The following is a 14,410-nucleotide window of genomic DNA, read 5'->3' as shown; positions in this document are numbered from 1 at the left end:
CTCCAGAACAGAGCTGTAGGTAATACAAGGTGCTGAAGAACAACGCGCCTGTCAGACATGTGGGCGTCATACACTCAGTGTGTAAAACCTCTTCATCTGTGAGAATATAGTATGGTAGAAAATCTGGCATCAGATACATTTAACTTTAAGCATTTCTGGAAGAAATATTGACAATAGCTAGATGAGGTGGGAGGTGGGGGGTGGGGGAGCCTCATATGAGGCTATCATGGATTTGTGGTTTCCATATGTCCCAATGTAAAGATGAGAAAAGTGTTTTGTTATTTGTCCCCACAAGGTCACCATGCATGAAAGGGTTAACTTAGTTACAACAAAGCACACACATTTACTTGGGAAAGTGCACTAAAACAGATTTATTCTTTACTACTTCGCTTAGCCACTACATACAAATATTATTTAGTCTCCATTAAGCAATTGCGAAAAATAACTGAACACTGCTGTTTTCTCCATAGTTGTAAGAAGCACACATTAAGCACGCACATCCTCTTTATATCCACAATTCCAAATCACATTTTCTAATGCTTTAACCTCAATATGGCAATATGATTAATAAATAATAGCTGGTGCTTGGCTTAGTTCTTATTGTCGCCAGTGTCTTCTTCAGAGAAGTGTGGAACGGATTTCTTTGCCACCACATTGTCCAGTCTTTGCCCCATCAAGTATGGATTCACGCTCTGAAAAGTTATGGAGAAAATCGTTCAGTTTAGCAAACGTTACAACCATTAACCTTTAATAGGCACAAAAAAATACACCTTGACACATGTAAACCCCACTTCAGAACTACACCTCTTACTCCAATGTCACACTGGAGGTATACTGGATTTGAAATGTTAGCTAGTTCCCTAAACTCTAAATTGGATGGAGTTCAACCGACAGGCCGAGCAAGGTGTGTGGTGACCCCACTGAGCGCCTCAATGCTATGAGAAGGATTCATTTGGATCCTGGTTATACCCATCCAAGTCAGTAAAATAAATGAATTGCAAGCAGACCTACAAGGACACCTGTGTATAATGGCCATAGATTCTTGGCACACCCTGGCCCAATCTCCACCTTGTTGGATGCCACAACTTGAAAATGTTCCAAAATGTTGTCTTCTAACTAAATATGATGGTTTGTATCCTACAAAAAGACTGTATGTAACGCAATAGAACTCCTAGTAAAGAAACTAAATTACCCTCTTGCGTCTCTTTGATCCACCCTTCATCTTCTCATAAAGAAGCACCTTGTTCTGCAAAAGATAAAAACAAGAGTTGATAATCAGATTTTTATAGATCTCATTGTTGAATGAAGTGCCTGGTTTGGTATGGATCCACAATGAATACATGGAAAAACACAAAGAATCTACCATTATTGTAGCTATTAATAAATAATTTAAAAAAAGAATTTGCTGCGCTTTTGGGGTATTTATTGTCATCAGCAATTATACAAATACAATGGTTCTAGGAAGAAAGCATTTGATCTGTAGAGCTTTGATTTGATTTGATCTGTAGAGCTAATGTTATGCTGAGAAAAAAACGAATGTGTTACCACAGTTTGTATAACTGTTTCCACATAGTGGTGGTGTTTTCTGTGTGAACCTGGAAAACCAAAAACTGCTTGGTTCCAACGCCTTCTCTTTTAATATGCTATCAAAAGATATAGTCAGACGTCTCATTGCAACATATAGAGAAGGTTACTCTGGCCTAGGCTGGTGTAAATGCTGTACCTTCAACAGGACTTCACTGAAGCACAGAAAAGTTTCTAAGTTCTAAAGCAATGGGTCAACCAGTGAACATCAAAGCACTCACCCACTTGCCCAGTGCTGGGTAGTCATGCTCTGGGTCAAACCGGTGCTGGTGGAGCTGGTACTGTCTGCTGAACTCTGCCGTGTCAGGGGAGTTCTCCAAACATCCGTCCACAGCTGTGTTCCCAAGACAAGACACAGCGGTCACAATCACACACATCAGTACAGTGGCAAGACAAAAGGGAGTTATTGTATACATTAAATCTTAAAGCAGGTTATTGATTTTGAAACAAAATAATTATTAGCAACATGGAATCAAAATGGATTTAATTAGGAATTTTTGCCACTGATTAACAAAAAAAAGTCCATAATGTCAAAGTGAAAAATAAAATCTACAAATTGTTCTAAATAAATTACAAATACAAAACAGAAAATAATTGATTGCATAAGTATTCACCCCCTTGAGTCAATATTTGGTAGAGGCACCTTTGACAGCAATTACAGCCACGAGTCTATTTGGATAAGTCTCTACCAGCTTTACACATCTGGACACTGCAATTTTTGCCCATTCTTCTTTGCAAAATTGCTCAAGCTCCGTCAAGTTGGATGGTAGACCTTTGGTGAACAGCAATTTTCAACTCTTCCCACATATTCTCAATTGGATTGAGGTTCCGGACTTTGACTGGGCCACTCCTTGACATTGACCGTTTTTGTTTTTAAGCCACTCCAGTGTGGCTTTGGCTGTATGTTGGGGTCATTGTCCTGCTGAAAGGTGAATCTTCTTCCCGTCCCAGGTCTCTTGCAGACTTCAGCAGGTTTTCCTCCAGGATTTCTCTGTACTTTGCTGCATCCATTTATCCTCTATTTTCACAAGCTTTCCAGGCCTTGACGCAGAGAAGCATCCCCATAGCACGATGCTGCTACCACCATGCTTCACGGTAGGGATGGTGTTCTCAGGATGATGTGCAGTGTTAGGCTTTGATTTGATGTGAGTTTTTTTTCAACAATGGCTTTCTTTTTGCCACTCTCCCATAAAGGCCAGTTTTGTGAAGCACCCCGGCTATTGTTGCCACATGCACAGTGTCTCCCAGCTCAGCCGTGGAAGACTGTAACGCCTTTAGCGTTGCCATAGGCCTCTTGCTGGCCTCCCTGACTAGTGCCCTTCTCACCCAGATACTCAGTTTTTGAGGACAGCCTGTTCTAGACAGATTCACAGTTGTGCCATATCCTCTCCATTTCTTAATAATGGACTTTCCTGTGCTCCAGGGAATATTCAATGCCTTGGAAATGTTCTTATATCCTACCCCTAATAGGTTCTTCAAAAGCACCATATTCCAGATTTGCATTGAATGTTCCTTCGTCTTCATGATGTAGTCTTTGTTAGGAAATGTACTAACCAGCTGTGGGACCTCCCAGAGACAGGTGTATTTAACCTGAAATCATGTGAAACACCTTAAATGCACACAGGTGGACTTCACTGAACTAATTATGTGACTTCTAAAGACAATTGGTTGCACCAGAGCTTATTTAGGTGTGTCATAGCAAAGGGGGTGAATACTTATGCAATCAATTATTGTCTGTTTTATACTTGTAATTAATTTAGAACAATTAGTAGATTTTATTTTTCACTTTGACATTATGAACCTTTTTTGTGTTGATCAGTGGCAAAAACTCCTAATTAAATCTATTTTGATTCCATGTTGTAACACAATAAAATGTGGAAAAGTCCAAGGGGGGTGAATACTTTTGAAAGCCACTGTACATCCTTCTGTAAGGACAATTACTTCTGTGCCATGACAAAGTAGGCCCCCCATCATCTAAATAGCATCTTCTAACAAACACCCAAGTGGTTTCATCAGAGGTTCAGCCTCTATATATAATAATAATCAGAACACATGTATGTACTGTTGTACTCACTGGCTCCCCCACTATATCCTTGTCACCAAGGTATTCAAACTCTCTATCAAAATTGGGGGGAGATCTTCATAGGCGCTATACAAGTGTAAGGAACATTGACTAAGATCTATGAGATCCTGGGTTCAAATTCCATCTCTGCCCCTTTTTCACTCTTTGCATGGTCCTGTGCTTCAGCGCTTCCATTAACAGCACCGGGAAGAATCAGGACCCTAGTGGAAATTACAAATCTGCCACAGAGTGGCTCATACAGTAAAGGCACAACCAAGTGAAAAGAAAGCTGATGTGATCCGGAGATTGCTGGCTTGAATGCTGGCTATGCCGAGTTGCCAACCTTGGCTGGGGGCTCACGAGGGAGGCCTTTGCATTCATGCAGGTTACGAAATAAAAATCTGGCTTTGCCTCATTGGTCTTTGGAGACACCTACTAGTCGGGGCCTCCTGAAACCAGGTAGTTTTCTCCCAGTAGCTTGGTAACATCAGCCTCTCAGGTTTGGAGGTTTGGCAAATGAAAAGAGGGGAATGGGTTCCTGTGAGCTACTGTGGTGAGGTGACACTATATTTTTTAGATGGCTAGCAAAAATAATAAATCAAAGATAAAACCGACATATTTTAATCTGCCTGAAACATAGGCTGCCTTATGTACGATAGATTTTACTAACACACAAGTGTAATACCAAATCACTTTTAGGTGCTGAAATCATAGGACTTTATCCAAGGAAATTAAAATTGAAACCTTTCCAACTGTGGAGTTTTAGAGGTCCCACGTTCATAGTCATTACAGCTCTACATTTTTATTTCTCTAGGTGCGTATTAATCCAATGACTGTGGGTTCACCTGGGGGCATGACCAGGATCAAATCTCTCAACACGATCAGACCTTGCCAGTTGGAAGCATCCCAAGCACCCTTTCTGGCCCAAACCAGTGACTGCTATTGATGCAAATCAAAGATTAATGAGATGCTGTCTGACAATGACTTTCTTGTCCACGTCTTTACCTGACCAATGCAGGATCATTGTCCCAACTAACTGTGGCTTGAGAAAAAATTAGTAATTTGCATTGTCAGGCCCACACACTGTGATATACCAGAAAATGTTTAATCTTTTTTTTTTTTGTACTGTTACAAGAAATGCTTTAAGCAAACTGAGTTTTAGCTGTGCAACAGGAAGATTTTTTCTTACGTTTCAAATGTTGTTAATTATCTCAAGCATTTTATTTATACCAAGGGTAGTAGGATAATAACAGAGAAAATGTTCCAAAAAGTAAATTGCCCAAACTGTGAAATATGTACTAATGGGGCTTTACACCGTACATATTTTTATTTTATAGTTTTATATTATGCATGTGCATAGGCTCTAGTGCAACGCTACAATGATTCCCCACCACTATCAGTATTAATTAGTCTTTTTTTTCAGAAGTTGGTTTGTAATCCAGGCAAATAATGATCAAAGCAGATACTGGAAACAGGAGTTTATGTGAACAAAAACAAAGCATCCCTGGGGGCATAGTGTAAGTGGAATGGAAAATCTGGTTTAAAAGTTTGTAAACATGAGGTCAAATGTACACAGCACATGTAAAAAAAGATCTGTAAAATAAAGTGTAACACCGGTAATCTTAACTGAATACAGCCAAACAGTAAGACAACATCTCAAAGTCTTTACCAATATGACTATATGTTATGTCAATGTGAAGGTCTCCAACACACTTAGCATGCAGAGTTTATCCGTATCTTAAAGAATACATAAGGACCTTTTTTTATTTTATTGTGGTACATGTTCCTATGTGTTGCTATAACTGTTTATATAAGGTGTGTGTATTGTTTTAATTTAAAAAAAAAAACATATTTTGACCACTTTTTAAAACTTTTACATTGCATTCCCTGCCTCAAGATGGCTTCCCACGTACCTGCATGAACCTCTCAGAACTACATTTCCCATCATTCTTCTGCTCACTGGTGAATCCAACTGTTACATATGTGAGCAGGAGGATGATGGGAAATGTAGTTCTGAGAGGCTGAGTTCTGTACGAGTGGCAGCTTTGTTAAACTGTCATAAAAGGGTTTGTTTTTAATTTGTGCAATACCCTCTATAGAAGTCGACCTGCACAATCACAGAATACAGTTATAAAGCCATTATTATACAGCATAATGCTACATCTTTCCGAAACCAAAAAGTCACACGACATGGAAGTCTTCTTAGGACCATGCTAAAATACCAAGGAGTTTCCATAACTATGAAAATACATAGTCAGCATCTCAGCTGGTTTATGACACAGTAGCACTGAAGCTCTCCTTAGGAGAATGCTCGATTACATTTCAGGTAAATATATTCCTTTACGTTCACAAGCAACCTTACAGCACAATGTCGGTAGTGTTTAAACAGTGTTCTATTAAACTGATCTAAATGAACCTGCGGAAAGTTTTAAAAACAGAACTGTGATGAGTCAAAGGGGTTTCGGTCTGCAATTCAGCCTCCCAATAGTAGAAGGCATCAAACCAACTCGGGACTTCCCTTACCAAGGTCTTGTGACCATGACAAAAGTCATCTTTATGAGGGGCGGCACCTTGGTGAGGGGTGGAAGTACGAGTATGTAAATTCCAGCCACTGGAGTCAAGTGAAGTTAAGGATACCTGTCAGTCTGGGATTGGTGATCCACTGACTACCAGGGCGGGGTTTGCATACTAAAGAGAACGTGCTACTGTATTCGGGGTTGGTCCTGAGGAATAGAGGCGGGGAAAGGCTGGAGGGAAGTACGTGCGGGGTTGGACTGTGTTGTTTACTTTTAATTACGGACGGAGGCCTTACTAACTTTGCTCTTTTCTGTTTTTATTCCTTTTTGTTTCATTTTGGATTGAGCAGATCACGAAGAGGATTAAGAGGCTTCCGTTCCTTTATTTTTGATTACTCCAGCACTCCCTCCCTCACATCCTTCTTTATTGTTTTTTTTCTTTTCCGTGTAATATTAAATAAAAAATTTTATTTTTTTTACACATAAATCGCTGTCTGGAAAATCCATTTTTACTCACACGCCTCACAAGAACATTTAAGCGCTTGTCATACTATAGAAATACATTTGGAAAAGTCAATATGATCAGCATATCAAAGTAAAAAATGTGCAAACAACAAAATCCTACAGACTACTCTTTGTATGAAGTCAGGAAAACAAACGACACATTGTTCAATACAAATGGACTGATGCGCTTCAAACCTAGCACTGTTTAAAAAAGGTGTGATTGATTGGCTAGTATTGACAGACCTAACCTTTGGATAGCAAGTTGCACACTGTTCTGCATGACGGTGACATTTTGATTTCTAATGGAATTCTGATAAGGACTTTAATGGTGCATAACATTTAAACATAAAAAATTTAAAAAATATATTTAAACATGGTCTGAAAAACAACCCCCTAAGTTAAACGCCCTAAAAATGATTTTCATAAGAAAGCCATTTTTATGACTGTATGCGCACTGTAAAGATCAGCTCTAGGGGTGAAATAATTCTGTTATGTCTTGTTCAATAGTTGGTTTAAATGAAGATTTGGTGTATGCTGACTTTCTATTTTAGTTGCTCCATATGTTTGTAAAGAAGAATCTGTTTAATTTTACAAAACTAGAAATAAACAGGCATATATTCTAAAATAAATAAGAAATATATTTTATTTTATGAAGCATCCTTTTATAAAGCATCAAAAGGAGATGAAAACGGGAAGCTGATCTACAGCACAAATTGAACAAAGTAAAAGATATTTAACTTATCTTTAAAAAATATTGACCTTCTCTGCAATACTGGACTACAGTAGAGTTGATCAGAGTAGAGTTGAAATTTTTTAGGTAGGTTTACAGGTAGATTTAATATGAAGCAAGATATTAGTATTGATGGGTTTCTACTGCTGAAAACCGACCCAGTAAAAATCTTTGACGAAGAGAGGTGTTATTCACGGGGTGACCAAGTAAATGTGACTTTAAGAAAAATTCTGAAAAACAGAAAATACCTGTTTTTCCAAGAGGGCAGGGATTTGGTGGATTGGGATAGCCCTGATCCTCACTGAAGTCCTTGGGAATATTATCACCAGTCAGCTCTGCCACAATGTTGGGAATATTTCCATAGGGACCTAGGTGCTGCAGCCCCTCGTGAGCTCCACCTAGTGGATGGAAAGAAGAACGTTTCAAAATGTAAACTGATTGGAACCAGGTGCGGGGGAATAATAATTCGGGTACGGTCTAAAAGGGCTGGGTTAGATTCTGCATGAAATCACATGGCAATGTGTATTCAAACTGTCTTAAATCATATAAAAAATATTTTATACTGTTCTCAAAAGAACTACATACTGTATAAACAAAAAGCTATTTTATTTTGGCAGTGTATCAAACCTTTAGGTTTACAATTTATTTCAATAGAACACACTAGATGTAGTGCTTACCATGTGGCAGCAGCTAGAGAAAACCCCAAGTTTTAAATTTAAACTCACTAAGGATGTTTGCGGTAAATATCAATTTTCTGGGTTTCAGGAAGTTAAACTAAGTAAATCTGCCAAAAATGCATCCATATGATCAAAGCACAAGGCAACTGCCAAGACATGAACTATTTTCAAAATAAAGAGCTGAATATGGCTAGCCAGGGCAACAGTACAGAAGTAATAAAACAAAATAATAAAACAAAATTGTATTATAATTTAATATATTTAATCTTTAACAAATACATTCTGCTATTCTTTGCACATCTAGAAGCACATAAACAGCACAGCCAGCAACATTTTTTCACAGTATCCTTAAAATATTAGCAAAGAATGAAAAGCCTTTTCTCTAGCGTGTTAGAAGTTTGATAGAGAAATAAAGACAATTGCTTTTCTGTTGCCAAACTGAGAAGGTATCTGCTTGTCGGAATAGTTCAAGAAATATACAGAAAACTGCAGAGATGCTGTTTTTTTTGTTTTTTGTTTATTGTACAGTACAATAACATTAACACAGTACACATCTAGTCTGTTGCCAGAGAGAAGTGATGAACTAATTCCTCAATGCTGAGTTTTCATTTCAGTGGACAAACATTTCAGTGAATGCCTTCATCAGGGTTATAATGAGTTGTGAACTTAGTTTGTTAGTTAGTTAAAGAGTTGTTCAGCCTCCATTAGTCCTAATTGCAAGGTTGTTTTTTGAAAAATCAAAGAAAGTCTAATAATATATGTATTCCACTCTGTATGTACCAAAGAACTGCACCTGCACTGCTACATTTCTATTCTATTATTTTATCCAAAGAAAGTCGAACTAGAGCATGCCATTTATATAAGACATATACCAATATTTTTTTCTGTTTATAAATTACTGTATTTTAATGTATTGTGGTATATTGTTTGATGAGCAATACCATTTGCTTTCCTCTTCTGCCCCCTTGAGGCATGTAGCTGTTAAATGCCTTTTTTTAAAGATTTCCACTGGTTTTAAAATGTTGAAGGAAATGTTTAATCAAACATTTTCATCAGACTTCTATTGAGGAATGATTGTGTTAGTGCATACACACACAGGGTGGAAGGATTATACTGTTATACTGTAGCACTGTTGGTTTATTGCAATATGTGTCTTCTCTCAATAACTGCTTACACAGCAAGATAATTAATTTCTCTGCTCTGTGTGCAGTGTTGGGGAAGTTACTTTTAAAGTTAGAAATAGTCACTTCTCAGGACTGTTTGGTCAGGCTACATCTCCAAGTATTCATTCTTTGAAGATCCAACTACTGAGCCCACACGTTCCCTCCTTTTGAGGCCATTTTCAAGCAAGACGATATGAAAAGTAAGTTCATGTGACATGTAAGGTTTGACCTGCACTGTTGCAGTGCTTTCTGATTTCCACTTTGTCCATCAGCTGTAGTCTCTTTTTTAAATGTAACGAAAAGTAAATCCGTATTTTCACAGAATATCTAATCTCTTGCCACATTGCATTACCTGTCTGAAGAAGGACTGTCAGTTACAAGTTACTGAAAAATGTAATCAGGTTATTGTAGCGCGTTACTTTCCAACACTGTGTGTGTGTGTGTGTGTGCGTTTGCATTAACACAGAGTCATTCCTTTCGTTGTCAGTGTGTAACATCACAATGCAGTCGCTCTCTGTCACAATGGTGTGGGTGCAACGTGATGAAGACCTTGCAGAGTAATATTACGGCTTTAACAATTTAATGCAGAGCTAGTTGACATACAAGCCAAAAGTTTATTCCTCAATACTTCTTGTAATGAGCTGTAAAAAGATGTGTGATGATAATGCTGAAATCAGGACCGCCGGCAGTATGTCTTAAGAAGAAAATACAAATGCAAAATGAAATCATCAGTGGCATGTAAAAGTAGACAACCATAAACTAAATCCCCAAGACAGGATTTACCTCCTATCTCTAGCCATGATAAAGAACATACTTATCCCATTTGTATCACAGGTTCTCTTGGCAGTAGTTCTCCAACACATCTACAGACTGCTCCACTATATTAATGGAAGTTTGCCATACTAATGGTGTAAGAAAGGGTTTCAAACCCTTAGCTATTACTGTAACTCAGAGGCTTAGTGAGACTTTGGTAGCAGGAACTTTGAAAGGACACCTTGATACAAATGAGTCATTTCTTCTGAGTCGCCCTGTATCCCAGCCAACCTTCACTCACAATGCGTGGGCACCGACGCCAGACAGACTGCTTCCCTGCAGCTACTTGCTGGTGACTGCTGTCTCCTGTCCTGGCTGTGCACAGTACATCTGTGGAGGGCTCCACAAAGCCAGAAACCAGTCTGCATGTCAAACAAACCCATGTTTTTCTTTATTCACAGCCGAACTGAGCGTTTAGTTGTCGAATTTCCTCAAGGTCAGTGATATTGGTAATTATGCAGAAAAAATTAATCCAGTTGTCAGCAGTGCTACACATTTGAGAAAACTGTTTTTCCAAGCAGAATGCTACTTATCTACAGTAGATAGAGTGTAACATGCAACAGCATTTCCAGCTATCCCATACACCCTACATTTTAAAACAATCATGTTGAACAAGACACTACATTATACACTGTAGGTGCAGTTTCTGTGCCCATCTGTTTAATGCTGCATCTGGACTTTTCACAATTAAATATTTGTATCCTTTGTAAGAATTACCAGAATTCAGCATTAAGAGAACAAATCAATTAACTGGTTAAATTCATTCAGTGCATTTACATCCACGTAGTTATTCTGGTGGTTTATGGAAAATGCAGCGCTTATAATTATCAATGCAATTTAACAACTATTAATCCATGCTGCTGCTAACCAAGCTAAAAAGGAAGCCCTATAGCTTCAACACCTGCCATATGTTTGTTTGAATGGTTAGGTTTTCAAAAGCACTAAATTGTACCCTTTGTTTGTCAGTCTGCTTGACAGTCGGTCTCTGTTACCAAGGAAATAGATATCCTACCAAGTCAATAATAAACCAGCAAGGCCTTTTGATTGAGGCAACAGACTGGACAGCTCTCAAATTTCAAGCGCTTCTGCAATTGTTTAATAATGTTTAACTAATTTGTACAAAATCAGTCTTTGGCAAGAAAAAAACTATTAAAATAATTCTACTAAATCTTAACTAATATGCATTACCATCACTTTGCTGAGCTCCGATTTTCTTAAATAAAAGCAGGCACACGTTAAAACATGTATTTCATTTTTAATAATTTTTTTTTTTCATTTGTAAACAATAAAATGTTTGCAAACGTATCTAGCACAGACGTGATTTGCTTCTGGTAGTCTGAGTCCTTGTAGCTAAAACAATTCTGAACATTATTTTTTTAACAACGACTCTTCTGAAGAGCATTTTTATATTAAATATATTTTTTTATTTCTCCAGGAATTTATTACAATAAAACACAAATTAAAAGACATGGGAGAGATTATGGTAATCTATTAGGTATGACTGACTGGCACTGTTTTGTCAGCACCATATATTTTAATGGAAAAATCAAAACGATAAACATTGTAGTATGACATGGGAGGATGGGTTATAATGTAAGGCGAATATAATATCAGATCGAATGGTTTGTAAACAAAGTAAAATATGTGAAAAAAAAAGAAATGTGTCAAAGAAATGGTCAATTTCTATTGGACACCCATCTAATGACAGCTGTGTACCAACTATAAAGACCATGATTAAACGGGCAATAACAAACCTATGTCAATGCAGGGATGGAAATAAGACTGCCACTGCATAGCAGTTTGATCCATTCCTGGTTTTACTATGAGTTTAACAGGACACACTTCAGCTTCTTACCTATACACTGGCTAATTATGCTCATAGTAAAACCTGGAGCGGGTGAAAGTGCTATGCAACGGCAGCCCTGTCAATGTTTGTGATCTGTAGTAGCAATGTGGCAGTGAAAGGGTTCATTTTTACACTGGTAATGGAACTTAAAGAAAATCAAAGAACGTAGTTGTGTACCAAACATTAAAACAATAATTCAAAGTGTACTGTGTTTACAAAGAGCAGCAATATGTGTGATTGTGGAAGCTGTGCTGTGTCAAAGGTCACAGTGAAGAGTGAAGATCCAGATGATTTTCTATAACATTGATGATATGAAGTTGCTAGTAACTTTAGTAGTAGTGATCTGTTTACTTCATTTGATGTGCATTCAGTTTCACAACGCCCCCAAGTGAACCGAACCGCAATGTCAAAAATGACACCTAACGTTTTCCAGAACCCCAACATAAAATGAACAAAATAACATTGCAGACCCTGGAACTGACAACTGTGGTAACATATAAATCACATCATAATGCGTCAAGAGCAATGGCTTTTCTATCAATAACTATAACAAAATTGGAAGACAGTAGTACTTCTCAACTTCAGCCAAAATATTCAATGATTACAATGAACACAGCATTAAAACATAGGCTGAATAAACCGTCTACATGTGGACTCAATCAGCTTGCCATCAGCAGCAAACACACATGCTTTCTGTTCTGGGTGGGCGCTGCAGCTGCTATAATGTCTGTGTTTGGGGGTGAGGGGGGGGGGGTTCTATTCACATCTTGCTGAGTTCTCCTCTTTGTCATACAGACATCATACCTTAGCTCTGCCTTGTGGACAATATCCCCTTCGGTCACACTGTTTTTATTTAATTTTCAGAAATTTGAAAACAGTTTGTGTGAACTCTATGTATGCATTATAAAATAGATACATTGATAGGACATTTAACATGGTACAATTGTGCACAGTGACAGAAGGGGATATTGTTGTGCTATTTTATTTGAATTCTGAGTTTCCTGAAGTGTAGTTGAGCAGTAGATCAGTACCTTCGATGCTCTGCGGTCCCACCAGGTTGGTGGCCTGGTGAGCTGGGTACTCCACCCGTGGCCTGGCGATGCCCAGCTGCTCCATGACTCCATGCAGCAGGCGCTGGATGTCAGCATCAGACACCTGGTCAGGAGTTCTGGGGCTGTGACAGAAGACCAGAGCCCCACCGCACACCATCACAAACACAGCATGCTGTAGGACAGTCATGGTGGCCTGGCGTAGGAACACACAACGTAATCAGTCACACAAACACCACAACGGGTTACCATCTTAAAAATGAGCTGCTCCTAAAAACGGTTTATAAAAATATCTCTTGCAGTTGGAAATGTACTGTAGTGCTACAGGCATCTTTAACATTGGGTTATATTGCCAAATGAACACTGACCCTTTACCTCATAATGTAACTGGTGCGTACAATTGATGTGAAACGAAATACACCCCTCTTTATAAACAACATATGTAAAATTTAATTTTTGGATGTATTTATTTATTTATTTATTAAACGCAGATGTTTAATCCATATAAAATCAATGATGCATTGTGTTTAATTACTTCCTTTAACGTCATAGCATGTAGTACAGTCTCACTGCGCAGCATCACAGAACTGATCCGGGAAGAAATTTTTAATTAAAAGGAAAGAACATTAAAATGGTACAAAATTGGAATCATTATGGGTAAAAAAAAAAAAAAACACACACACACACATACACCTTTATTGTTACCGTGTGCACAGAGATTGAATGCATCGTTTACTCTAGAAACGCTGAATTAAAATGTACTTACCAAAGAACAGGCTGCAGAAATGACTGAGGCAAGGACTGTTCTTTCTGCAGGGATGTTGCCTGTGGTTTAGTGTGAATAATTTATGCTGTTGCTAAGGCGGCAGTGCTCGGTGACATCAGAAGCAATTTGATTGGTCCATGCGCAAAGACAACAGCAGCACCGATCTACTCTGGGTGCAGGTGTTTCTGGGGCTGTGCTGTAATGAAGACGCAGATTCACCTATTTCTTTGATATAGCGGTAAAACGCCAATGGTCAGCTGCAGTCTAACAGACGGCATTTTGTATATTTTGTTTTCTGTAAAAAAAAAAAAAAAACATCGATAATGCTAGAAATAATTTAGCTTTGAATTGCTTAATCAAAAACGTTAACTAACGGCGTGTACTGCAGCCGTTCAGCTTGTACTGCGGAGGTGTGTTTCTTACCTTATTTACTCAAGTTATGGAGTTTGTTGAAAGAATATTTGGTTCCAATCTTGTATTTATGCAGATATTTCAAAGAATACTATAGTTGTGATGCAGTTCAAACTCACTTTAATGGCGTAGCTACAATCACACCATGTGCAAATGTTTCTAGATGCAGCATTTTATCCATAACTAGTAGCATTTTAAATATGTGCATATGCTGGGGAAGAAACAAGATACACAATAAAAGCAGACCAAGTACAAACGAGCTAAAAGATATTCAATAACAGCTTGTACT

General features: G+C 38.1%; 1 protein-coding gene across 1 annotated transcript; it reads right to left on the bottom strand.

Moving 5' to 3' along the window:
• Nucleotides 1-356: 356 nt before the first annotated feature.
• Nucleotides 357-13,773, bottom strand: LOC121324341 (neuroendocrine protein 7B2; the record flags this gene model as incomplete). The annotated part of the gene is made up of 6 exons (XM_041266076.1): nucleotides 357-692; nucleotides 1,193-1,246; nucleotides 1,806-1,918; nucleotides 7,645-7,794; nucleotides 12,927-13,140; nucleotides 13,711-13,773. Coding segments are annotated over 6 exons (696 nt in total), but the record flags the coding sequence as incomplete, so codon positions are not given.
• Nucleotides 13,774-14,410: the final 637 nt, after the last annotated feature.

This window comes from Polyodon spathula, chromosome 12 (assembly GCF_017654505.1).
Source record: "Polyodon spathula isolate WHYD16114869_AA chromosome 12, ASM1765450v1, whole genome shotgun sequence".
Classification (NCBI taxonomy): Eukaryota; Metazoa; Chordata; class Actinopteri; order Acipenseriformes; family Polyodontidae; genus Polyodon; species Polyodon spathula.
Note: the sequence above shows the minus strand (reverse complement) of the source record. Positions and strands in the feature narration are given on the sequence as shown.